The 21,801-nt window shown below is 37.3% G+C and overlaps 1 protein-coding gene across 1 annotated transcript; it reads left to right on the top strand.

The window, feature by feature from the left end:
* LOC109031812 (uncharacterized) lies at positions 1-14,898 on the top strand (the record flags this gene model as incomplete). Its single annotated transcript, XM_072296616.1, is given in 9 exon segments — positions 1-126; positions 918-1,035; positions 1,921-2,070; positions 3,487-3,610; positions 5,372-7,289; positions 8,088-8,226; positions 9,072-9,297; positions 11,212-11,402; positions 13,471-14,898. Coding segments are annotated over 9 exon segments (4,107 nt in total), but the record flags the coding sequence as incomplete, so codon positions are not given.
* Between the last annotated feature and the right edge of the window lie 6,903 nt (positions 14,899-21,801).

Raw genomic sequence — 21,801 nt, forward strand, 5'->3', positions numbered from 1 at the left:
AAAAGGATCAACTCAATTTTTATGCTGTATCCAAATTTCTATGATAAGCTACTTACAGTTCCTCTCGTGTACGATGACAAGGAGAATCCCATCAGAATGCAGCATCAACAGTGTTTGCAGAGCTTTGTATGTATTTTAACCTGTTTTTATGTTTATCATGGGAATTAGGTAATACAGGTCATAGAGGAAAAAAGGAGGTAGTGGCAGTTTCCACTTTGAGTACGGTTTTAAAATATCTTTGGCATAATATTTTCGAAAATAATCTTGATGATTTGTTCTGAATATTTATTCAATTTCGTATGTCTCAAGAATCTTCTCAAGTTCTTCATGCACAATAATTTTCTTTCTTTTTCTGCATATTTCTCGTTACTTGTGACAAAATTTTTCAGCACAAATAATTTTTTCCGATAAACTATTTGAAAAAGGCTTCCCATTTTAAAAATAAGCTAACTATGTAATATTAAGTATTACCATAAACTATTTTAAAAAGGCTTCCCATTTTAAAAATATCTTCGATCGTCCATGGTTAAATGAAAATATTGAATCACCTTTTTGTACTTTTAATTTTGTGTAAAAGTAAGTCCACCTTCTCTTTCTTAGATCCATTTAATATTTTGGTGACAAGGTCAAGTGCCAGCACCTGACAGTGTTCTCAACTTGAGACAGTGCCAGACCTCGGCACTTGATTATTGAACCGTAAAATGCTAATTCTTTTCATTCATCAAGTAATGATCTCAACTTAATAAAAGTGCTGCATGCACTAGAAGCATTTGGTACTCATAAATTTCACTAATTTCAGCTGTTCAATGATCTTTGCAAAGAGTTACACTAAATTTTGAAAACAACTTGTGATTTTGGCAAGGGCTCCAAACAAAAGCACCTTCAGCATTTCATAACTTATGGTGCATATTTTTCAGGGTGATTTGAAGCAACTGAGGATGCCGGTTCTGAGACAAAAGCAAGAGTTAGAAAAGAGTAGATTGGATTCATCCCCTGTCACCACTAATGATAGTCTTCTGCACTTCCAGCAACCAGGTACCTGCATTACTTGCTTACTGAAAAGTTAATCTACACTAGGAGTAGACAAATATCATGATAACCACCCAAATCGGCTTGAATAGTGGCTCCTCCTTAATTTATAGCAAAACGTAAAAGCCTGTTTCAGCCAGGTATTCTGATGAACCGTAAACAAAGCGGAGAGAATTTGCTTGTGGAATATGGCCAAATATAGCAAACATGGCCAATGGCCATTTCTCAGATATCTATTACGATTTATTGCACTTGTCAAATGGTGATTTTTGATTACATGGACACTTTCAGCTTCAATTTTTGGTTTCCATAAAAGCCCAGCCAGCTGTAATGCACTTTTAGACATAACTACTCCGTTTTTTGCTTAGACTCAAAGAGGAAAACAATATTTTTGTATACTTTTTTCAATATAATCATGGCTGTCCACTTCTGGTGTAGATTCATTGCAAGATAAATCCAGCGGAAAATCAATAAGTCAGGGTCCTTTCTATTGACCATAGCTTGCTGAAGCTCTGAATTTAAGTTCTTCATCAAACATAAAGGTAGCACCCAGCATATATCAAATGAATTATGACAAACGATAGTTTTCAATTTCACTTGGACCGATTTAAAAGAATGAAATTAGTGGGAAGTGTACACATATCTTGAATTTGAGATCTAAATACAATAGAGATTTTGTCAACTAGTAGAGACTAGCATCTGATGTTTAATATGTTAAATGATTAAAAATACCCAAAAGTACAGGTAATAACAGGAAAAGTAGTAGGTAGTACAAACTTGACGGAAGAAACAAGAGAAAAACGTGTAATATCACGAGTCATACTTATAATATACATCTGTTCCATTCATTCATTTAATATACTTATTGTGTGATTTTATATTTTTTTTTAGTTAGTTTAGATGGGTTGGCAGGACATCTGGCCATCCAAAGTGAAGCAAATTTTGTTCTTTCATCCAGTTGTTTCAAGAAATTAGTAGACAATCATTCGCCTAATTTCTCAACATCATGGCAGTTGCCAATAGTTGTAAAAGAGTTCCCAAGTAAGTTCTTGACATGATTTATGTTTAAAAACCTGAAGGCAGAAGCTTTTCACTGATGAGAAAGACTCAATCCACAAAAGAAGGCATGATAGAATTATAAGAATTAAGGCTGGTGTATCCTCCAAAAAGAAAAAAGAAAAATGGAAGGCAACACTTTCATCAAAGTAATAAACCGAAAGTAACAAAAACTAAACGGAATGAAACAAACAGGAAATCAAGATAAGAAACTGTGAGCTAAATAATGAAGTAAAGAAAACTGAAACTAAAAAACTCAAACTCACATAAGTAAATTAATATTGCGGACGTTTCAGGGCTACCTGGCCCCGAAACGCATCAGCAATTTTAATTTATTTTTGTGAGTTTGAGTTTTTTAGTTTTGGCTTTCCTTATTTCACTTTCATCAAACTTGACTTTGTTGGGATGTTTACTTGATGAGAGCTGTCGCATGCTTGTTTGTTTTCATGCATAAAACTCTGACCTAAAATGATGGACATCTTTGATTCCATGAGAAGTGTTCAAATCTCATTACTTTTTAAATGTGACCTTTGAATGGAGAGAGAACCTCCGTTCTCAAAGCAAAAATCAAGCTGAGTGGGAAAAATGGCTCTTCAGTTTTTTTTGGAAAAAATTTTCTCCATTATCTCAAAGAATTAGTTGGAGCAGTTCCAGTGTATTTGTGTGCAAAGAAAGAGGGAAACGTTGTGTACTAATCCTGCTTTTCTGAGCTCTGTACAGGGTAGATTAAGATTTCAAAATGGCTGTTGCAGAACTATATTTTATGTTTTCACGAGCCACAAGCAGCAAACTGTCATAAAGCTTCGACTTGACTTTTTGAAACGAATATGTACATTAAAAGAATTTATGTGCGGTAGTACCGATTATTAAATTTTCAGTTTCTAAGTATTTAGGTCTAAGTGTAAATATTTTTTGCCTATGGACAGTTACCAATAGATTTTCATCATAGAAGGTGTTATCAATAAAATACTTCAAGTTTAGAACTTTTAAATTCGCTGATCAAGCAAATTTTGAGGTGAGGAGGGACATCAAAATTTTACGTATTCTTTCATCGCAATTTTACATAATTTAATGTAAGAAAAGGGGCCTTTCGTAGCTCTACATCGTCTACTTCCTCAAATTCTGCAATAGTCCCTCTCAGTTAGTTTCATCTATGCGACTGTCAAAGGCCCATACCAATTTTCAGGTGAATGAAAAATAAACTCTGTGACAATTATAGTCCATGGCGCTCCTATTTTAAAGCCATCAGGGGCTTGAAAATACATCACGTATTATTTTTATCTATTATCATACTGAGAAGAAATGTGGATCTGACTTTTTTAATCCCATGTTTCCCTACATTTTTGTAATAAAAAATAACCAATGGTACTTACATGTTTTTCTGCTTTTTATTTTTACTAGGTGGCAAAGGAAGTAAGCGAATCGTGTTTATAGACAAAGCACTCCCTGCTACAAGTTTATCAACTGCAGACAAGAGCAAGTGGTTTGCAAAGAAAGCTGTGATATCATTCTTAAATTCTCTTGAGTAAGTCAAACTTTGAAATTGTGAATTGTCTGCCTTAAGTTTTTTTTGCTTTGGAAAAATATTGAATTACTAGTCGTTCTGGCACGCCCGGAACGTCTAGCCGGGGGGCTGCACCCCCTGGACCCCCGGTCACTCGCTTGAGTCGATTTTGTAGTAGTTGCAAATTTTTTATCACTATATTTCTATATTTTCAAGATTTCTTAGAAAACATTATTTTTTACTCCACAATTAACTTGTAGAATAATAATGACGGGCCAAGAGATAGACTGTACCTTGAAATGGACGGTTCCCACTTAGTAGAAACAGCCAACTCCACAAGAAGGTGAGGAACCAGCATTAGCCACCTTTTTTTTTTTTTTTTTTTTTTACTTTTATGAAAAAATTTACTGAAATTTTAATTGCTCCCATAAATGATACACGGAGAAAACGCAGCTCAGCTGCGCGTGAGCATGAGCAAGATAAAATAAAAATACCGGGGAGATTTAGGAAAAAAACACCAGAGAACCAAGGAAAACACAGTAAAACAGAGGAAAAAATACAGTCAAATCAATAAAGAAAACTACTATCCAAGAAATTCTAATTATTTGGAAAGTAATTCGCTGGCGTAATCTATGCGTAACTGCGTGGAAGCATGAGCGAGATTTATCATCAACTGACTGCTGGCCGCTAGGTACCTGGGCGGGCAAGCGACAATACGTAAGCGGTGGCATGGTTCGATTGACAGAAGAGTGGGGAACTGTCAGACGTAGGGGAAAAGTTCAGGCTGAACCGTTCAGCACAGCGCAGCATCAGTCACCGGGTGGTGAAGAGAGGCGGGGAAGGGACACTTCCCCTCGAGTGAATTAGAAAAAGGTGGAATCGCTGAAAGTCTGAATCCTTCGAAGTTTACATTAATGATGTTGATTGGGAATTGTCAAATTTTTACCGTTTGAAATTCATCAGAATAATGGAGCCTGCACTCACAGAGCTAAGTAATATAACCCTGCAAAATAACCTTTGAAGACTCTGCAAAATCAACCTTTTAAGTCTGGCGATGACATCAATCTCTGCAGTGTGTAGCTTGTCGTCTTTTTCTTGATCTTATCTATGATGCTTAGGAAATAAGTAGTGAAAATGTGAATTAATAACTGGTAAAACTAAAATAGAATAATTTATATTATGCAATCAATCAGTAGCTGACATCAGTTTCCCTACCACTATTTATAACTTTTTTTTTTGAAGCACTTTATTTATTCGAGTTTGCAATTGTATGTTGAAATTAGGCAATTGGACAAAATGTATGTATTCAATTTCTTCCGTTATACATCTAACCAATAAGTAATAATATAATTCTGACTTTTGCAGCAAGCCGGATTCAAGGGCAACGGGAGTAGCTTCCCTGAAGACATTCTATGTTAAACTGATTCCCTTTGTGTTGAATCAAAAAAGAAAAAATACCAGATGCATGTCATTGTCTTCCAGGCAATATCATCCAAGATCATTTTTACAGCTCCCACATTGGAGCAGAAATGAAAAGAAATGTAACTTTGATCGCAGTGAATAATAATCATGAGGAAAATTAAAGCTTTGAACTCAAATATAGTCCTGTCCTTTAGAATTTTACTTTTTTCAAAGAAAATTTATTTTTTCACTTTCAATCACTAGATGCACTCTTATGGTTTATTTGTACTTGCCAAAAAATTTATTTTGACAGTTTTGTTTCTCCAGCACCAATATGCAACTATTCTCGACTAAGCTTTTCTTGTAATTTTTCTGTTGCAGGATTAACACGAATAACAAAGCATCTAAACTTCTGAATCAAACTCAACCATCAAAAAGTGTTGATGAAGCAGCAAGTCAAAAAAATAATACTCAGGAGTCTTCCGAAAAACCAGAAGATTTGGCCAAGCATGCTTGTTCATCTGTTGAATCATCTGAAACAAAAGCAGAAGATGCCAAGAGACCCCCTAATGCAATTCATGATTCGACTTTCAGTGCGAGCAACTCTGTTCTGAAAGAAGGCTCTTGTCAATTTGCTAATTCTGAGGAAGGAGAACTCAGCAACTCAGAAACTAGTTTTAATCAATCTGAAGGAGAGAAAAATAGGAGTATATCTGATCAGTCTAGCATCGCTGAAAGTGATGAATTTAAATCAGGCAACAAGAGAGCTAGAAAAACTGAGCCAAAAATTAAAGTAAAACCAGCAGAATTAAACACGGATGTACTAAATTCCCAGAATGATTCTACCTCAGTTGTCAAGAAAACTAGAGGGAGACCTAAGAAGGTCCAAGCATCAGACACCAGCAGTCCGTCACCTGATAAAACTTCGTCCTCAAATCGAACGTCCATCCGCAAAAAGGGAATAGATGTCAGCTTGGAAGTATCAGATCTAACAGATTCCAAGGTGGATTCCAATCTGGTCGTCAAGAAGAAAAGAGGAAGACCAAAAAAGATTGAGTTACCAGATACTGGTAATTCCTCAGATGAAAATATCTCCTGCTCAAAGTCCCAGTCCTTGAGAACAAAAGAAATGAGTCGTAATTCTAAGATTTCATCAGATTTATCAAATTCCAAGGAGGATTCCACCTTAGTTCTCCAAAAGAAAAGAGGAAGACCAAAAAAGATCCAAATATTGGACACCAGCAGTTCTTCAGATTTTAAAACGCCCACAAGCAAAAAGGAAATAGGTCTGAATCCCGAGGTATCAGATGTGACAGACTCCAAAGAAGACTCTCCTTCAAACGTCCCGAAGAAAAGAGGAAGACCGAAAAAGATCCAGGTGCTGGACAGTTCCTTAGATGATGAAACCTCCCCCTCGCCAGTAAGACGCACAGCCCGGCAAATTGCTGCTTCAACTCGGAAATCTAGCATAAGTCCTAAAACTATCAACAAACGCCAAACAAGAGGCAAGCATAGTCATTCTCCATTGTCAAACGTTGATGAACCATCAAAATCATCGGGTGAGAAGGCCGCAAGCTCAGACCAAAACTCAATTGGTCCACGTGTCCCGCAGGCTCGCACCACGCGAAGTTCAGTGCCTGAAAAATGCATGAAAGCCATCACAAAAAAGTCCAAGGAGAAAGTGCAAGATTGTGGCTCTGACTCAGATACTGATTCAGATAACCTGGTGATAGATTTGCAGAATGACGATGTGACCGAGGAGCATCTGGAAATAGAAGAATTGAATGAAGATTGTGAGGAGGATGCGCATTCTTTGCAACCAACAGGAAAAAATGTTTCGCCAATCATTGAACAAAATGTCGAACCAAAAGATGTGGGAGAAGCGGAAGAAGTAATGCCAGTTTCATTCAACTTTTACCGAGAAATAAGCAGCGACCGTGATAAACAGACAGAAACTACTGAAACATCTGTCAACAACAACGCAACCTCTTTGTCTGATTCTGGTGCTCTGACTAAATCTCAAGTTACAAATTCTGCTGCTTTAGAACGATGCGAATCATCGCTTGAGCCTTCATCTGAACATTTGGATGCAGCTGAGGAGGACAGAAGGGATGAAAAGTGCAGTCCAGATGAGAGGGCTCTCGTCAGTTCTAAGATCGGAGGTTCCAGTACCAGGACAAATGTTGAGTACAATTTGTGGACTCTGCATAAAGAAGACAATAGCAGAATATTACTGAAGACTGGGACCAGGGCATTGTCCTTATTGATCAGGACAAAGAATTTTGGTTTGATGAGACAGGTAGGCCCTCTAGAGGTAATATGAAAACTTTAGCTGAGAATTATATTTTTTCTTTAAATGCACAAATGAGTAGTTATTATGACACAAAAATTCAAGGGCTTATTTTTTCCATCACAAATTATAATAATTATTTGCAACAATTAATGTATACCAAAAAAGCACCACTTCTCTCCGCTGTAAGCTTTGAAAGTCCAACTCACAATTATTTTGTGTCCCTCCTGCTGAGGCCTAGCTCCATCACTTGTGGTTAAATTTAACTGCAAGTTAAAGCAAAACGCTCTAACGCTTTTCGGGAGGATATTAGGGCCTAAATGATGTATTTTACTGTTCAGGAGACATCTTGGATTTCGGCGGAACATTTTGGAACTAAGAGTCTTAACCTTCAACTAAAATTTGAAACTCAGAGTGCTTGTCAAATTCTAACCAACGGATCGGATAACCCACTCTCTTCTTCCGCTTCCTATAGGGCACCCTTACGGCAACCTCTCAGCCTCCTCCTTTCTAAATTATATAAGATGACTTGACCATCCTCTCTCCTAATTTGTGAGATAATACCTGGGTAATAGTAGTAGTAGTAGATAATAAATAGAAAGCCTGGGAGATAGCTGAAAAGATTCTCCTCATTGAATTTTTTTTTTTTTTTTTTATTTGAATGGGAGGATGATGTGAGACTTTACTTGACTCCCTGCCCATTTCCAAAAGTGTCTTATGTAGCGCTTGGACACACATCCCATGCTTGTCCATGAACCCATGTGTGATCCTCTCTCATCATTTTAATATTTTTTCCCCTTTCTCCAGGGCAACATGGAATACAAAGTGAATCCAGTAACAAAGTTAGAGTACAATCCTGAGTACGGAGCAAGCTGTTCTACACTGAGTGAAGCTACTCAAGCATGGGCAGATGTATTCATCAAGCCTCGAACAAATCTAATTAGAGGTACAGACTTCTTTTTTATATTCTTTTAACTTCTTGTTTTCTTTTTGTATGCGGGTATAATTGGTTGATTTTTTCACAGCTGCCGAACTTTGAAAACTATTAAGCCATTGAATTCTACATAGTCATGAATTTCAGATGTTTTTTTTTCTCATTTTTACAAAAATCAAAACATGGCAAAAACACTTTATACATACACTATAATCAGTTCCATCAAACGATTGATTAAAGATGTTAAAGGTCTGCTGTATGGCTACAGTCTGAAAGATATGAAAAAAGTCATGACCAAGCTCCAACTTTCTGTCTTAATCATTATTCGAGATAATGGAAAATTATTGAGGTAAAAAAATATGTGCTACTAGACAGATCTCGTCCATTCCTTTGATGTGCTGGAGGCGTTCTAAATTTTCAGTTGGTGGATTTGACCAATCATGGATGCGTAAAGTGAACAAATTGAGCACCATGAAAAGAAATTGCTCAAACTTTGTATATGGTGCATTAGCACATCATAGTATATTCGATATTCTATAAATCGCAATATGTAATCCACTTTATCCTTCAGCCTTCGACAGAGCTGGTTCGCTAATAATATTTAGTATTGTGGGTCTCTGTAAATTTCTTTTAAACTAACTAAACCATCAGATTGAGCTGTACGAAAGAAGAGAAACTAGAAGTAAAGAGAAGGTTAACTAGGAAGATTGGAGTCGAGATTTCAGAAATCTTGAGGAATTTTTCAGTCACAATGTATATGTGGGAACATGTTCTCCATCCTCATGCGCAACATAGGTTCGTTTTTTGCTCCTGGATGTTAAATATTATCTGTAGTCATTTTTTTTTACTTTAAACAGTTCGAGTGGCTCATGGTGACTACGAAGTTATGATGGCTGAAAAATTAGGACTAGTCGACTGTGTCACAGAGTTGAAAAGGATTCACAACACCACTCCGCAGCACTGCCTTAACAACTTGTACTCTGTTCTTGTGAAACTCGCAGACCTTGAAGTGGGGAATTACATGCTTTGTCACAAGCCTCAAGATGGAGCGTTTGCTGTCCTGCATAAAGCTTTAAATGAGAGGTATTTGCTTCATCTTTAAAACATGTACATTTTACTCCCTCTGGGGAAGTGGCTTTTAATTTCACAACTTTATTCAAGAAATATTTTGGATTAACAAAGACAAGTGAGAAGTTGAAATAATCATCTAGGTTTTCATACTGAATGATTAGTCAATAAAAAACACACACACGCCCTAATCAATTAATAACAAAAGTCAGTTCCTAATGAGGAAAGTCTTCTCTCAATTTATTATTTTTGATTCAGAATATAAAAAATAAAATAAATTTCTGTCGTTCTTAAATAGAGCATACCCTTGATTGATTGTCAATCACCTTCCAACAATAGGACACTATACAAGGGCTGAATGGGCCTGTTGAAAACTTTTGCTAGAGCAAAAATAAGAGTTGTTCCTATAGATAATGTCTCAAAAATCACGATGAGTGCAGCGGCAAACTCTGAAATGCACTTCTAACTTCACAATCTGTGTAAGAAATTTGCGTTTTTTAAGCCTCCCGCTTCAAAAAGGATAGTACGGCACAGGTGAACATTTCGTTAGAGGAGTCATTCCATTCAATCCCTGCTCAACATGGCTGACGCTTCTGCGCACAAGTTAAGGAGAGAACGAGGTCAATCAAGGCGGATATCTATTAAAGCAGAGAGAAATGTGAATGTAAACACGCCGATTGTTATCATGTGGTTGGAATTATCATCCCGTCACATGTGTTTTGGCGGATTGGCGTCGGCTATGTTGAATATTGCGTGGTATCCTTGTGAGTAGGGGTTGAAGGAATGACTCCTCTAATGAAATGTTCACCTGTGCCGTAGTATCCTCTTTGAAGCGGGAAGCTCACAAAAACGCAAATTTCTTACGCAGATTGTGAAGTTAGAAGCGCATTTCAGACTTTGCTGATGCGCTCATTGTGATTTTTGAGACTTTTTCTATGAGTAACAACTCTTATTTTTGCTCTAGCAAAAGTTTGCAACAGGCCCATTGGTAAACATTGTCAAATATGTTTTCTCTTCCAAACAGTGTTCAAAACTCACAGGCGCCAACGCGCCAAATACGCCCAAAAAATCGGCCATGGCGCCTAAAAAATGAAGGCTCTGCGCCAACGTGGCCCCTAAAAATCTGGATTTTCATAGGAAGGCACATAAAGAAAGAAAAACAAATCTATTTGAATTGAAAAAAACTCAGAATTTTCAGCACTACAAGTGAAAGCTTTTTATATTCTTCACGATTTCATTCTTAGTGCTTTTGTCTTCCCCAAGTCACAGCTACTTTACTGGTTCTGTTCCAAAAACATCTTGCGTCTAACTTTCCACTAAATGCGCCGTAATATATAGGCAAAAAGTCAATTTGGCCCAAAAAATCTTCAATGGCGCCTAAAAATCGGGCTTTATGCGCCACATGGCTCCTAAAACTCATAGGTGAGTTTCGAACACTGCTTCCAAACCATACGTAGAAACCGATACCTACCATGAGAACTTAAGAAATCAACTCCTGAATGTATTAATTAATATTTCTTACACAGATCAAATGGAAGTCAGAATAAACAAATGACATTTTTTGTACCTTTGCCGTCTAACCATTGTTAAGTGTAAACACTTATGTCTTGTTTAAGAGTTGATTTTTTTATTTTCGGTTGTTAGATTCGTTTTCCTTGTAAAATATTGCAAATAAACATACATCATCGGTAGTGCTTTAATTCTTATGCTTGTTCAGAGGCCCATTAGAAGCACTAATGAGGCAGGTGTTGCAAATATCTTGTTGGTCACCAAATGTGCCCTTATGATTTGTATGGTAGTGACAGATGGTATGGTTTGGTAGTGACAGATGACACTCTATTGATCTGAAAAAATCCTATACCTAAGACAATATTCTCCTCTTGATTATATTTAAATCTCAATCTTTGATTTTCCCCCATTTTTTTGTAGGTTTGGGTCGCACAGTTTACAACGCTCTTACCAAAAGAATCTGATGGCTTCAAAAGAAAGCTGCCCGTTTATTCCTATAGATTTATTCACTTTAACTCCAGCCAATCGTTACCTCAGATGTGTGCCAGCAACTTTTACTCCGAAGTTTGTTTCAAAGAGAAATTTCAACCAAAAGAAAGGACCTCCATCGCGTATGTTCAGATCCACTAACATTTGAATGATTCATTAATGGTTTAATTTTCTATCAGTATTAAAATATCTTCAACTGCCTGCTTACAAATATTCTACTTTTTTGCTTTCTGCTTTTACCTCTCAAACCTCTCCTCTTCACTAATTCGCTAGTAAAAAATTTTTCTGTAATTTTGAACTGTCAAAATAAGCATAGTTTATAGTGATCAGTCACAAGTAGAGACTTTATTTATTTATTTTTTTATAAACGAAAAAGTGCCCTCTTTGCATGAGCATGGCCAGAGATCTACCATTGGGAAGTGATCATGTGAGTTTCCAGGGTTGCCGGCGTACCAAAGATCGAATCAATAGGAGGGGTTGGACAAAATGTGGAAACTTCAAAAGCTTTTAACTCCGTTCATACAGAAGGTTGAGGTCTTAAAAGGAGTCACTCTCTCTTCTCGTAAAATTTTTGACAGAAAACAGCCCTTAAAATTTAAAATTTGATGAAGTAAGCTTAGATAATTGCGTTTGTAGTCAGAAAATTCCATGCCTCCCGTTGAATCAATTCACTTTGTGGCAATCTGGAAAACCAGGAAAGGCAGGGAAAATGCGGCAGCAGGGAAAGGTAGGGAATTTAATGTGTAAGCGTTTAGCTGAAGTGAGTATAATTTAAAGGAAAAAATCGAAGTGGAAGTCTTATTCAAATATCAGGGAATCAGAAAATTTTGGAGTCAGGGGAAAGTCAGGAAATTTGAAGATGAAGAAATTATTGCAACCCTGGTTTCGCTGATACTGCTACCTGTCTTTCAAGGTAATATTATGCCTCAGGCTTTAGCTTCAGTTTTCTCCTTAGTGCTTCTATTTCCCTCACTTTTTTTACTTCTCGTCATGTTTAGAGGTCTCCATGCACGCAACTGCAAAATGATGAAATTCTCTCTTTTTTTATGGCATTTACCATGTGCACGTGTTTATTGTGAAAACACTCCTAATAGTCTATTTTAAGTGCTCGTTGTTTTTTGGTCACCACCTTCAGTTTTATGAATTTTTTTCAATTATCGACAAACTTTTCAAAGTGATATAATTTTTTAAGTAATCTTCATGCGCCTTGAATTTCTGCTCCTACAGTCGAGCATATTTATTTCATTCCAACTAATCTTGTGGCTTTCCAAGAAAGATATCAGGAGTACCATTTCTCTCAAAATTGAGTATTATTGGTTTCTGATTTCATAGATACTTTTGCATATAAAATTATTGATTTTTGTGCATTAAAATTTATGAATTTTTTACATTAAACTGCCAAAGTTGAGAAAAGTTTGTATTACAAGTGCGCAGTGCCTTGTATGGAAAGAATTTTACTAAGTGTAAAATGTAACAATGATGAATGGAGTACAATATATTGAATGACTTGCTCGTCACGATTTCGTTTTTTATTTTATTTAAATTCAATGATTGTGGACAAATGCATCTAACAATATTTCCATAAAACATTTATACGATCTGTCTTATCGGCTGCACTATGCTTATATCCTCCCAAGTCCTCATGGCAAGACGTCTTGCCATTTCTTTTAGTAGTGCTGGAGATCCAGTGGCAAAACGACTTGCCATTTCAAGTTCTAATTTGAGTTGGTAGAGAGCTGCACTAACACCATTGAATTACTTGTAAGCGAGCTCTAATGTTCTATTTTATGCTGCAAAAGGGAGATCCATTTTGTTGCGATAGGCTCAGGACTAAAGCACCAAAAAAAATGATGAAATCTCTGGGTCTGAGGAGGATATAATTCTCTTAGCAAGAGGTATCACAAGCTCACATTTTCATGGTTAAAATTGTTTTTTCTTGAAACTATTACTGAATTATGATTAATGATCATGTTCTTTCATCTATGTGAAGTCAAAATAACATTTCTAGTCGTTGCATATCAGTTTTTTGCGCCTCCTGTAAAGATGAAATTTTGGCGCCGTAATATTATTTTTGAAAGGGTTCTATTTATGTCCCTTGAATACACATTTTTCAGTCTGGAAAGTTTAAGTATACTTTCAATCTAATTTGTATCTTAATGTCATCACCAGTTTTTTATTGCTCTTTTTCAGTTCCGGTGAGTAACATCGGGAGACCAAGACCAAGAAAAAATAAGGGAAAACATAACGGTGCGGCAAATAAAGGTAATGCTCAACTGCCAATAATTCAACAATTTTCGCATCCTAATTTCAAGGAGCCAAGAATTTCTAAGTTGTCTTCAGAAGTCAACCCTGAAAACTCATTACCGGTTGAAATACCACTGACTTGTATTCCAGAGAAACCAAAAACAACCAAAGAGCCTACAAAATGCAATCCTGGAAAGACATCAGTTAACGACAACCCTGAAGTTTTCACTTTCAAAAAGCATTTTAGTCATGAGTTACCTCCAGTGCTCACCTGTGAGAAGTTACCAGAACCTGCTGATCCACTCAAAACGAGTTTAAATGAATCGTCCACCAAAGAGCAGCCACCAGTGCTCAGTTTTGAAATGCCAACACTTCTTTGTGAGAAGCCTTTACCCCCTACCTTTCATCCAGTATTAGATGCGAAGAAGCCGACATCAAATAAGTCTCACCTACTCAATTTCGACAAACCAGCAACTACCCTGAGTCCCTCATCTCCAAAATCTAATAAGTCACCACTCCCCGAGGAGTTAATTGAAAAACCCTCGCATCCTCCCAAAGTTTCATCTGACAGTGCGTTTATTACAGAGAAGTCTCCAACCATCAGTTCCGAAGATACGACTCTTTTCAGGCAGCCTCCAGCGAATGGTCGAATAAGAAGAAATGCACGAAGAGCAGCTCAGTATAGAGATAAATTAAAAAATAAGAAAGAATTGCAGCTGAAAAATGAAAAGCTCATGAAAAGTCTTAATTCTAGTCAGTCATCCCGCGCAAACCGCATTGCTCAGACAATGAGCTCAGTGCAGAGAGAGAATCATCCTCTAGTTATCAAGATGAACCAATGCGGGGAACGCAGCCAACAGAAAAATTTGCTGGGTTTGTCTTTGGGGAAGTTCAACAACTCGGCGTTTCCTCCAGTGGAGAAAGTCAGCCAATTAATCCTTCCGGTTCTCATGCTCAAGAGGTGTCATTTTACAGCCCAGAATAGCAGGAGACTGGCGTCAAAAAGCACTGAAAAGTCTAAATTTCCAATTTTCCAAGACACCCATGAAAGCAGGGCGTAAAAATCACTTTTCTTGCAGGGGGTCATCGGATAAAATTCCGAGAAACAGGAGGAGTTATGAAAAGTAAAATTAGCTCATTCGTAACAACTGTGTTCTCAATATTGCTCTGAACTTTGTAATTATGCCATCATTATGTTGACCCCTCAAATTGCAAATAATTGTATTTTTTGAGATTGATCCCCCCCCCCCCCACCTTACCAGAAACACTGACTGTGATTTTATTCTTAATAGTTATTATAATTATATTGAAGCAACTGGTTTAACTTGGCCACTAGCTTTTTTTTGTAAGTTCATAAAGTGTGTACTATTTCTAAATACATTTTTATACTTATTAAATTCATTTAACTTTTTCTTTAAAAATGATTCACTTACGTCAAATTAATGCATTGATATCTCCCAGCAAGAATGAAATGCTGTAATAAATTGAACATTATTTGGTATTATGATGCCATTGCAGGTAGATCTCTAAAATAAGTTTAGGAAAAACACATGTAAACAGTGAAACTCCCAAACCATGCATCTCGTTTGCAGTGTTTCAAAATCGCCGCCCCCTTTCATATTTTGAATGAGAACGAATTAATATTATTCCCTGAAATCTTCACAGAATTTTCGGTACACGGACTTTATGTCCACTTTTTTATGTCCACAGACTTTTCGTCCACAATTTTTACGTCCACAGTTCTAAGGCTCACACTATTGTTAAGTCCATCACTTAAACGTCCACTAAGTTAAGTCCACTAAAATCAAATTCAAGCGTCATATTTTAGTCCGTGTGTAAAATTATATTGACAATATCGAAATGAGAAAATTAAGAGAGAATGAGGTGTTGTTATCGTAACTTATACTTTAAATGAAATGTTAATTTCTTCTTTTGATTCATCTTTTCAAATTGTCTTTGGTAAATACTTTGTTTCCTTTCTATCTTTGAAATTTCCGATCTAAACTATGCCTTAAATGCACATTCTTTTTTTTTTTTAATGAAATTGATTACTTCATTTTAAAAACATTTACATTTTTAAAACGTGGTAAATATTTGTAAAACCTTTTCCAAGCAATGGCATCGATATGAATCTCAATGAGCCGTAGTTGTGATGAAAGTAACTGAACAAAAATTAATAAAAGCTGAAAAAAATTAAGAAGCACGCAATTTTTTGTTTTTAACTTATTTGTACATCGACCTTCTTGAGTCATATACGTCCAATTTTGAGCGTTTAGTTGCGCTTACACCACGCTGCAGCACAGTAAAAGCCCAAAACATAAAAGAATAAATTTGAATGCTTTGGAAATCAATAAATTTGACACGGAACGACTATTATATTTACAAAAAACACATTATATTTTCCAGTAGTACATATTTCTTTTTCATCAGTTTAAAAGGGAATAATCAATGCAGAGAGTGCAAACATTTCAAAATCATGAGTTGAAAAACGCTGACTCCGCGAGTTTAAATATTAGAGCCTAACACAGAGCGGAGCGGCGTGTTAGCAGCGCAGAACGCGCAGTGGCGCCTACAAACCTAACGGGATACTTCACGCATTGCGCAACGCGTGAAGTATCCTGTTAGGTTTGTAGGCGCCTATGCGCGTGTCACGCTGGTTGCCTGCTTTAAGCAACTATTTCGCGTCAGAGGCGTTGCACAGTATCCTACAAGATTGAAGGCGCACGAAATAACTAGATATAGAGGACTTTCAATTTTGACTGCATCTGTTACTGAAAAATGTTTAATTTGGCATTGGAACGTTTCCTAGGCTCCCGCTTTGGTTTTCATCTTATCATATCCGTACAGTGTACACATGAACATATGTTTTTATCTGCTCTTAGAGTCCGTTCTTTTTCATGACTTGATTCATGAATGAAATGTTTTTAAGAATGAAGGAGCTCTTCACCTCTCTTAATTTAAAAATCTGAATTTTCGTATATACTCCCATTTTCAAAATTCTCTGTAAAGACGTTAATAGCCTGTGACGTTGAACGCCTCAAAATATACTAACTAACTAACCAGTAGTAGTAAGTATGCATTTATTTTTGAGGTGGTTCCTGTAATTTAAATGAGAAGAAAAAAATGTGGACATAACATGTCCACAATTTGGACAATTTTGGACATATTCATAGTTGGACATTAAATCATGTGGACTTAAAAGACTGGACTTAACGTTTAGTGGACATAAATAGCGGTGGACATTTATTTAATGGATGAAAGGTAGGTGGACATTAAGTCCTGGAAGCGAATTTTCTTCGTACGGAGAAGGAAAAATCAATGAGGTTTTAAAGAATCGATGCTGAGTAGTTCCCCATTGAAAAACTAAAGCATTGCAGGAAGTCCGCAACGCCGCAAACCGAGATACATGGTTTGGATTACACCATCAATGTGCACCAAAGCACTATAATGAGTTATGTATTATTAGTCAATTGAGGGGCTTGGAGGACACGGCGCATGAGTGCAGTTTTTGCTATTTCGAGAAATTCGTGTTTGAAGTTTGGAAATTACATGGATCCACATGGCGGAAAGGAAGTTCAAACTGACTTTTTGATGTTTAAAAATCAGAATCGGGAGTGAATTTTTCGCAGATTACGCATTAAGACTAATTTTACTCGAAATCATTAAAAACTCAATTTTTTCAAAAACTGCACTTACGCGCCTTCTCTTCCAAGCCCCTCAATTATTCTTCTTCTATTTTCGTCGGATACCAAAATTCAGGGAAGGGGAGTGTAGGAATGAAAGTTGGGCTGGCAATTATCCAGCCCCATACGATTTTCACGCACAGTTGCCAGATAGTGTTGAAATTTCAGCACTTTTCCCTATTTAAACCCCTGTGAAGTAGCTGCATTTAATTTCACAATCTGGCAACTTTGTGGAATCCGTATCCGGTCGGATAATCGCGCTTTCGGGTATTCAACGGAATGAAGCTTTTAAAAAGAAGGAGAATCAAGAGAAGCATTAAGTATTTTAAATTCAATTGAGACGGAAATAAAGGTAATAATGGCCTGAACTCTCAGCGCGTGTAGCACGGGCCAACTGCTAGTTTTGTGCATGTATTCATGTTGAAACCAAAGCTGTAGGTACTACCAAAGAATAAAGTGTAATAAATCCTCGCCACTTGCATTGGTTAAAGGGACTGTCGAACGAAAGAGGGTCAGCTTATTAGGTTAAGCGATTGCTTGGTAAAGCGGGGAGTATCATTCAGAGATGAAGGCGCGCTAAGCGCGAAATCTTTCGGATCGTTCTCTGAGTCTCTGATGGCCGGAAAATTGTTTCTGAAAGTTCGAGAATACGTAGATACCTGTATGTAACTTCTCCGTCGCCGATTTGTGGTTGTATCCGATTTCTTAAAATGAAAAATAATAAGTAATCTCTCTGCCTTTGAATTTTGACTGTTTTTTTTTCATCATCTTCGACAAAGCATTTCTACACGAAACTTAGAAAAAAATGTCTGCTCGTTTTTTCAAACATAAGACACCAGCAAAGATTTTAAAATGTCCCAATCAAGATAAGTGTTTTTCTACTCCCAACGGCGGAATGATGTCTGAGGCTGTATTTTATTGAGCTACACCGCGGTAATTTCTTATCATAGAATGGTATCAGCTCTCTTTTCTAAAACGTTACCAAAGTGTAAGCCAATACACCGTTCCGGTATTGGAAGTGGAAAGACGCACGCACGAATTTTGATCGCGGCGCTTTAAAATTGTTGTTGTTTAAGTTTTTATGAGAAACCGATTAGTGTAGTATTTTTGTACGGTCCAAGCAGAGTTGCCTTCGTATGAAATGAGAGAAAAACAGTTAAAATTCCAAAAGAGAAATATTTGTATTTTCCTTTTAGAGAAATCAAATAAAACGGAAGGTTTGTGTTTTTTCTCATAATCGATTTGCCAGCCGTACCTATCAAAGGCTAGGAGAACGATTCAAAAAATTTCGCTCTTAGCGCGCCTTCATCCTTGAATGATACTCCACGTTTTACCAGGCGGTTATTTTAGTTGCTTTATTAACCTAATTCGACCCGTTTTTGTTAGGCACTGTTTCTCTTCTTGACAGTCTAGAATTCAAGTGGTATGTGTGCTTTGAGCTTTCACGGTTTAACTTTCGTTTAAACAGGAATACATAATCTATTCACAGTGGTTTTAAAGAAGAAAAATTTGCGACAAGAATGTACTCAAAAACGGGTTGCAGTAATTGCAGTGGGTAAATCTATGGTGCGTGTAAACTTAAAATCGCGAAAAATTAAAATCTTGGCTGATTCAATTTTTGAGCCATCGCAATTTGAAATTTTGATAGTGAATGCAAGTTTACTGCTGTCTTTGATCGATTTTCTTCGCGTTTATCGCGATTGCTCATCTGAAACATGATGATAGTAGAATGAAAAATATTGAAATATGTACGCGTGATTTAGATGTCCAGGAAGAGGAAATTCATGTTTGATATTCCAACCCCCCCCCCCCCCTCCATTCAAGAAAGCAGCCTAAATTATAGCCGCAGGGTGAACAAGTCATCAGATATTATGAAACATCGCCAAGTTAGGTATCGATTTCTGCGTGTTTTTGGTTGCAGAATCAGAATTTTAAGTAAAAAACCGACATTTCATGCGATTTGAGGAACATTTTTCAGAAGGCCCCCTGGCCCTTCCTTTGAAGCGGGGAAGGGAGGGTATTCCATAATCCCCAGACCCTCCGGTGGGGCGGGGGCAGACCACCCCTAGCAAAAAGACCTACGTACGCCTATGGTTGAAGAGCTAAGTACAGCATTGTGAATGAATACTATTATCATTACCTACCCCCAATCTTCTAAATTATTAAAAATCCACGCCATAATAAGACACGTGGAGCAAAGTTCAGAATTCATAGATGGAAATTACGTTTTGGGATATTGGTCTGGTTTCAGGTCATTACATACTCGACTTTCTGAAGGCGTTATATATGCGACGGCAATTCACCTTCAGCTGCGCCTGCGGCAATTGTTGTCGATCAACACCGATTCAATGGACAAATAAATAAAAAAGCGGATCAAAATTAGTGGAAAACTTGCATTTACTATGAAAATAGAAAATTTCGATGTTTCGCAAATAGGATCAGCCAAGATTGATTTTTCTCGATTTTAAGTGTACACGAACCATAGACTCATCCTCTGCAAACCGTTTTTGGGTACACTTTTGTCGCATTTTTTTTTGCTTCGAGACCACTGTGGAGGGGTGGACCTATGGTACGTATAGCGTCCCCAATACTTCTTTATTGTGGAGGCTTTCACAACTTTGCTCAGACCAATATCCCAAAACGTAATTTCCATCTATGAATTCTGAACTTTGCTCCACGTGTCTTATTATGGCGTGGATTTTTAATAATTTAGAAGATTGGGGGTAGGTAATGATAATAGTATTCATTCACAATGCTGTACTTAGCTCTTCAACCATAGGCGTACGTAGGTCTTTTTGCTAGGGGTGGTCTGCCCCCGCCCCACCGGAGGGTCTGGAGATTATGGAATACCCTCCCTCTCCCACTTCACAATAAAGAAGTATTGGGGACGCTATACGTACCATAGGTCATAGGTCACAAAAGTGTACCCAAAAATGGTTTGCAGAGGATGAGTCTATGGTTCGTGTACACTTAAAATCGAGAAAAATCAATCTTGGCTAATCCTATTTGCGAAATATCGAAATTTTCTATTTTCATAGTGAATGCAAGTTTTCCACTAATTTTGATCCTCTTTTTTATTTATTTGTCCATTGAATCGGTGTTGATCGATTACCGCTTTTATTTTCTGTTCGATTCATGTCAATCGAAAACATACCCTCTCGTTACATACACACTTCCTTTCATACCCTTTTTCTTATCCGAACAATTCGCCTTCTGCTACGTCTGCAGCAATTGTTGTTACGGATATGTTTTGCGTGCTGGTTTCAGGTCATTACATACTTGACTCCCTGAAGGCGTTTTATGTGTGCAAGTGGTGCATTCTGTTGGAAAACAACAGAAGTGAGATTGAAAGAATCGCTCAAACCCTACTTCGTTTGCTCTCCGACAGACTGCGCCACTTGCGCACATAAAACTCCTTCAGAGAGTCAAGTATGTAATGAGGTGAGATCAGCACGCACAACATATTCGTAACAACAATTGCCGCAGGCGCAACTGAAGGCGAATTGCTGTCGCATATATAACGCCTTCAGAAAGTCGAGTATGTAATGACCTAAAACCAGCACGCACAGCATATTCGTAACAACAATTGCCGCAAGCGCAACTGAAGGCGAATTGCTGTCGCATATATAACGCCTTCAGAAAGTCGAGTATGTAATGACCTGAAACCAGCACGCACAACATATTCGTAACAACAATTGCCGCAGGCGCAGCTGAAGGCGAATTGCCGTCGCATATATAACGCCTTCAGAAAGTCGAGTATGTAATGACCTGAAACCAGCACGCACAGCATATTCGTAACAACAATTGCTGCGGACGCAGCAGAGGGCGAATTGTTCGGTTAAAAAAAAGGGTTATGATAGGAAGTTTGCATGCAACGAGAGGATATTTTTTCGATCGACATGATATAAGTGCGATAAGATCGAAGATAATCACTCAGATGTTGATGATCCTAGCGCGATTTTATCGCCTAAAAATCGTATAAAAATCGCAATTTAATTTCAAAATACCGCGATTTCCGTTGAAAAATGGACCGAGTTCATCAGGAAGGAACCAACTTACATCAAGCTGAAACTGAGAAAAAGCGGTTTGAAGTTTTACTCCTACATAAGGCTAAATGTAGAAAATAAACTTCAACCCCTATTTCCACAGACTAATTTCTTTTTATCGACTTCTAGATTTTGTATATGATAGAAAATAAACGACTAGCGGAACTCAAAAACATTCTTGACTCAATTTTTCGAAAATGCGGGTCGGTTCCTTTCTGATAAACTCATCCCAAATGCTTCTTGGGTCCATCACGTCTGAAACATTACCAAACTAAAGAATAAATATAGAAAATAAACATTAACCCCTCTTAAACAGACTAATGTCTTTTTTGCGACTTCTAGATTTTGTGAGGAGAAAATCGTGACTAGCGGAACTCAAAAACATTCTTCACTCATTTTTTTCGAAAATGCGGGTCTGTTCCTTTCTGATAAACTCATTCCAAATGCTTCTTGGAAACGTCACTAAACATGCAACCCTGTAAAACGTCGGACGCAGTTTCCTCAGTGAAGATTCCGCCCGTTTCCCACCCTCGTCCTCATTTAACAGG

The sequence above is a fragment of the Bemisia tabaci genome, chromosome 2 (genome assembly GCF_918797505.1).
Source record: "Bemisia tabaci chromosome 2, PGI_BMITA_v3".
Lineage (NCBI taxonomy): Eukaryota > Metazoa > Arthropoda > Insecta > Hemiptera > Aleyrodidae > Bemisia > Bemisia tabaci.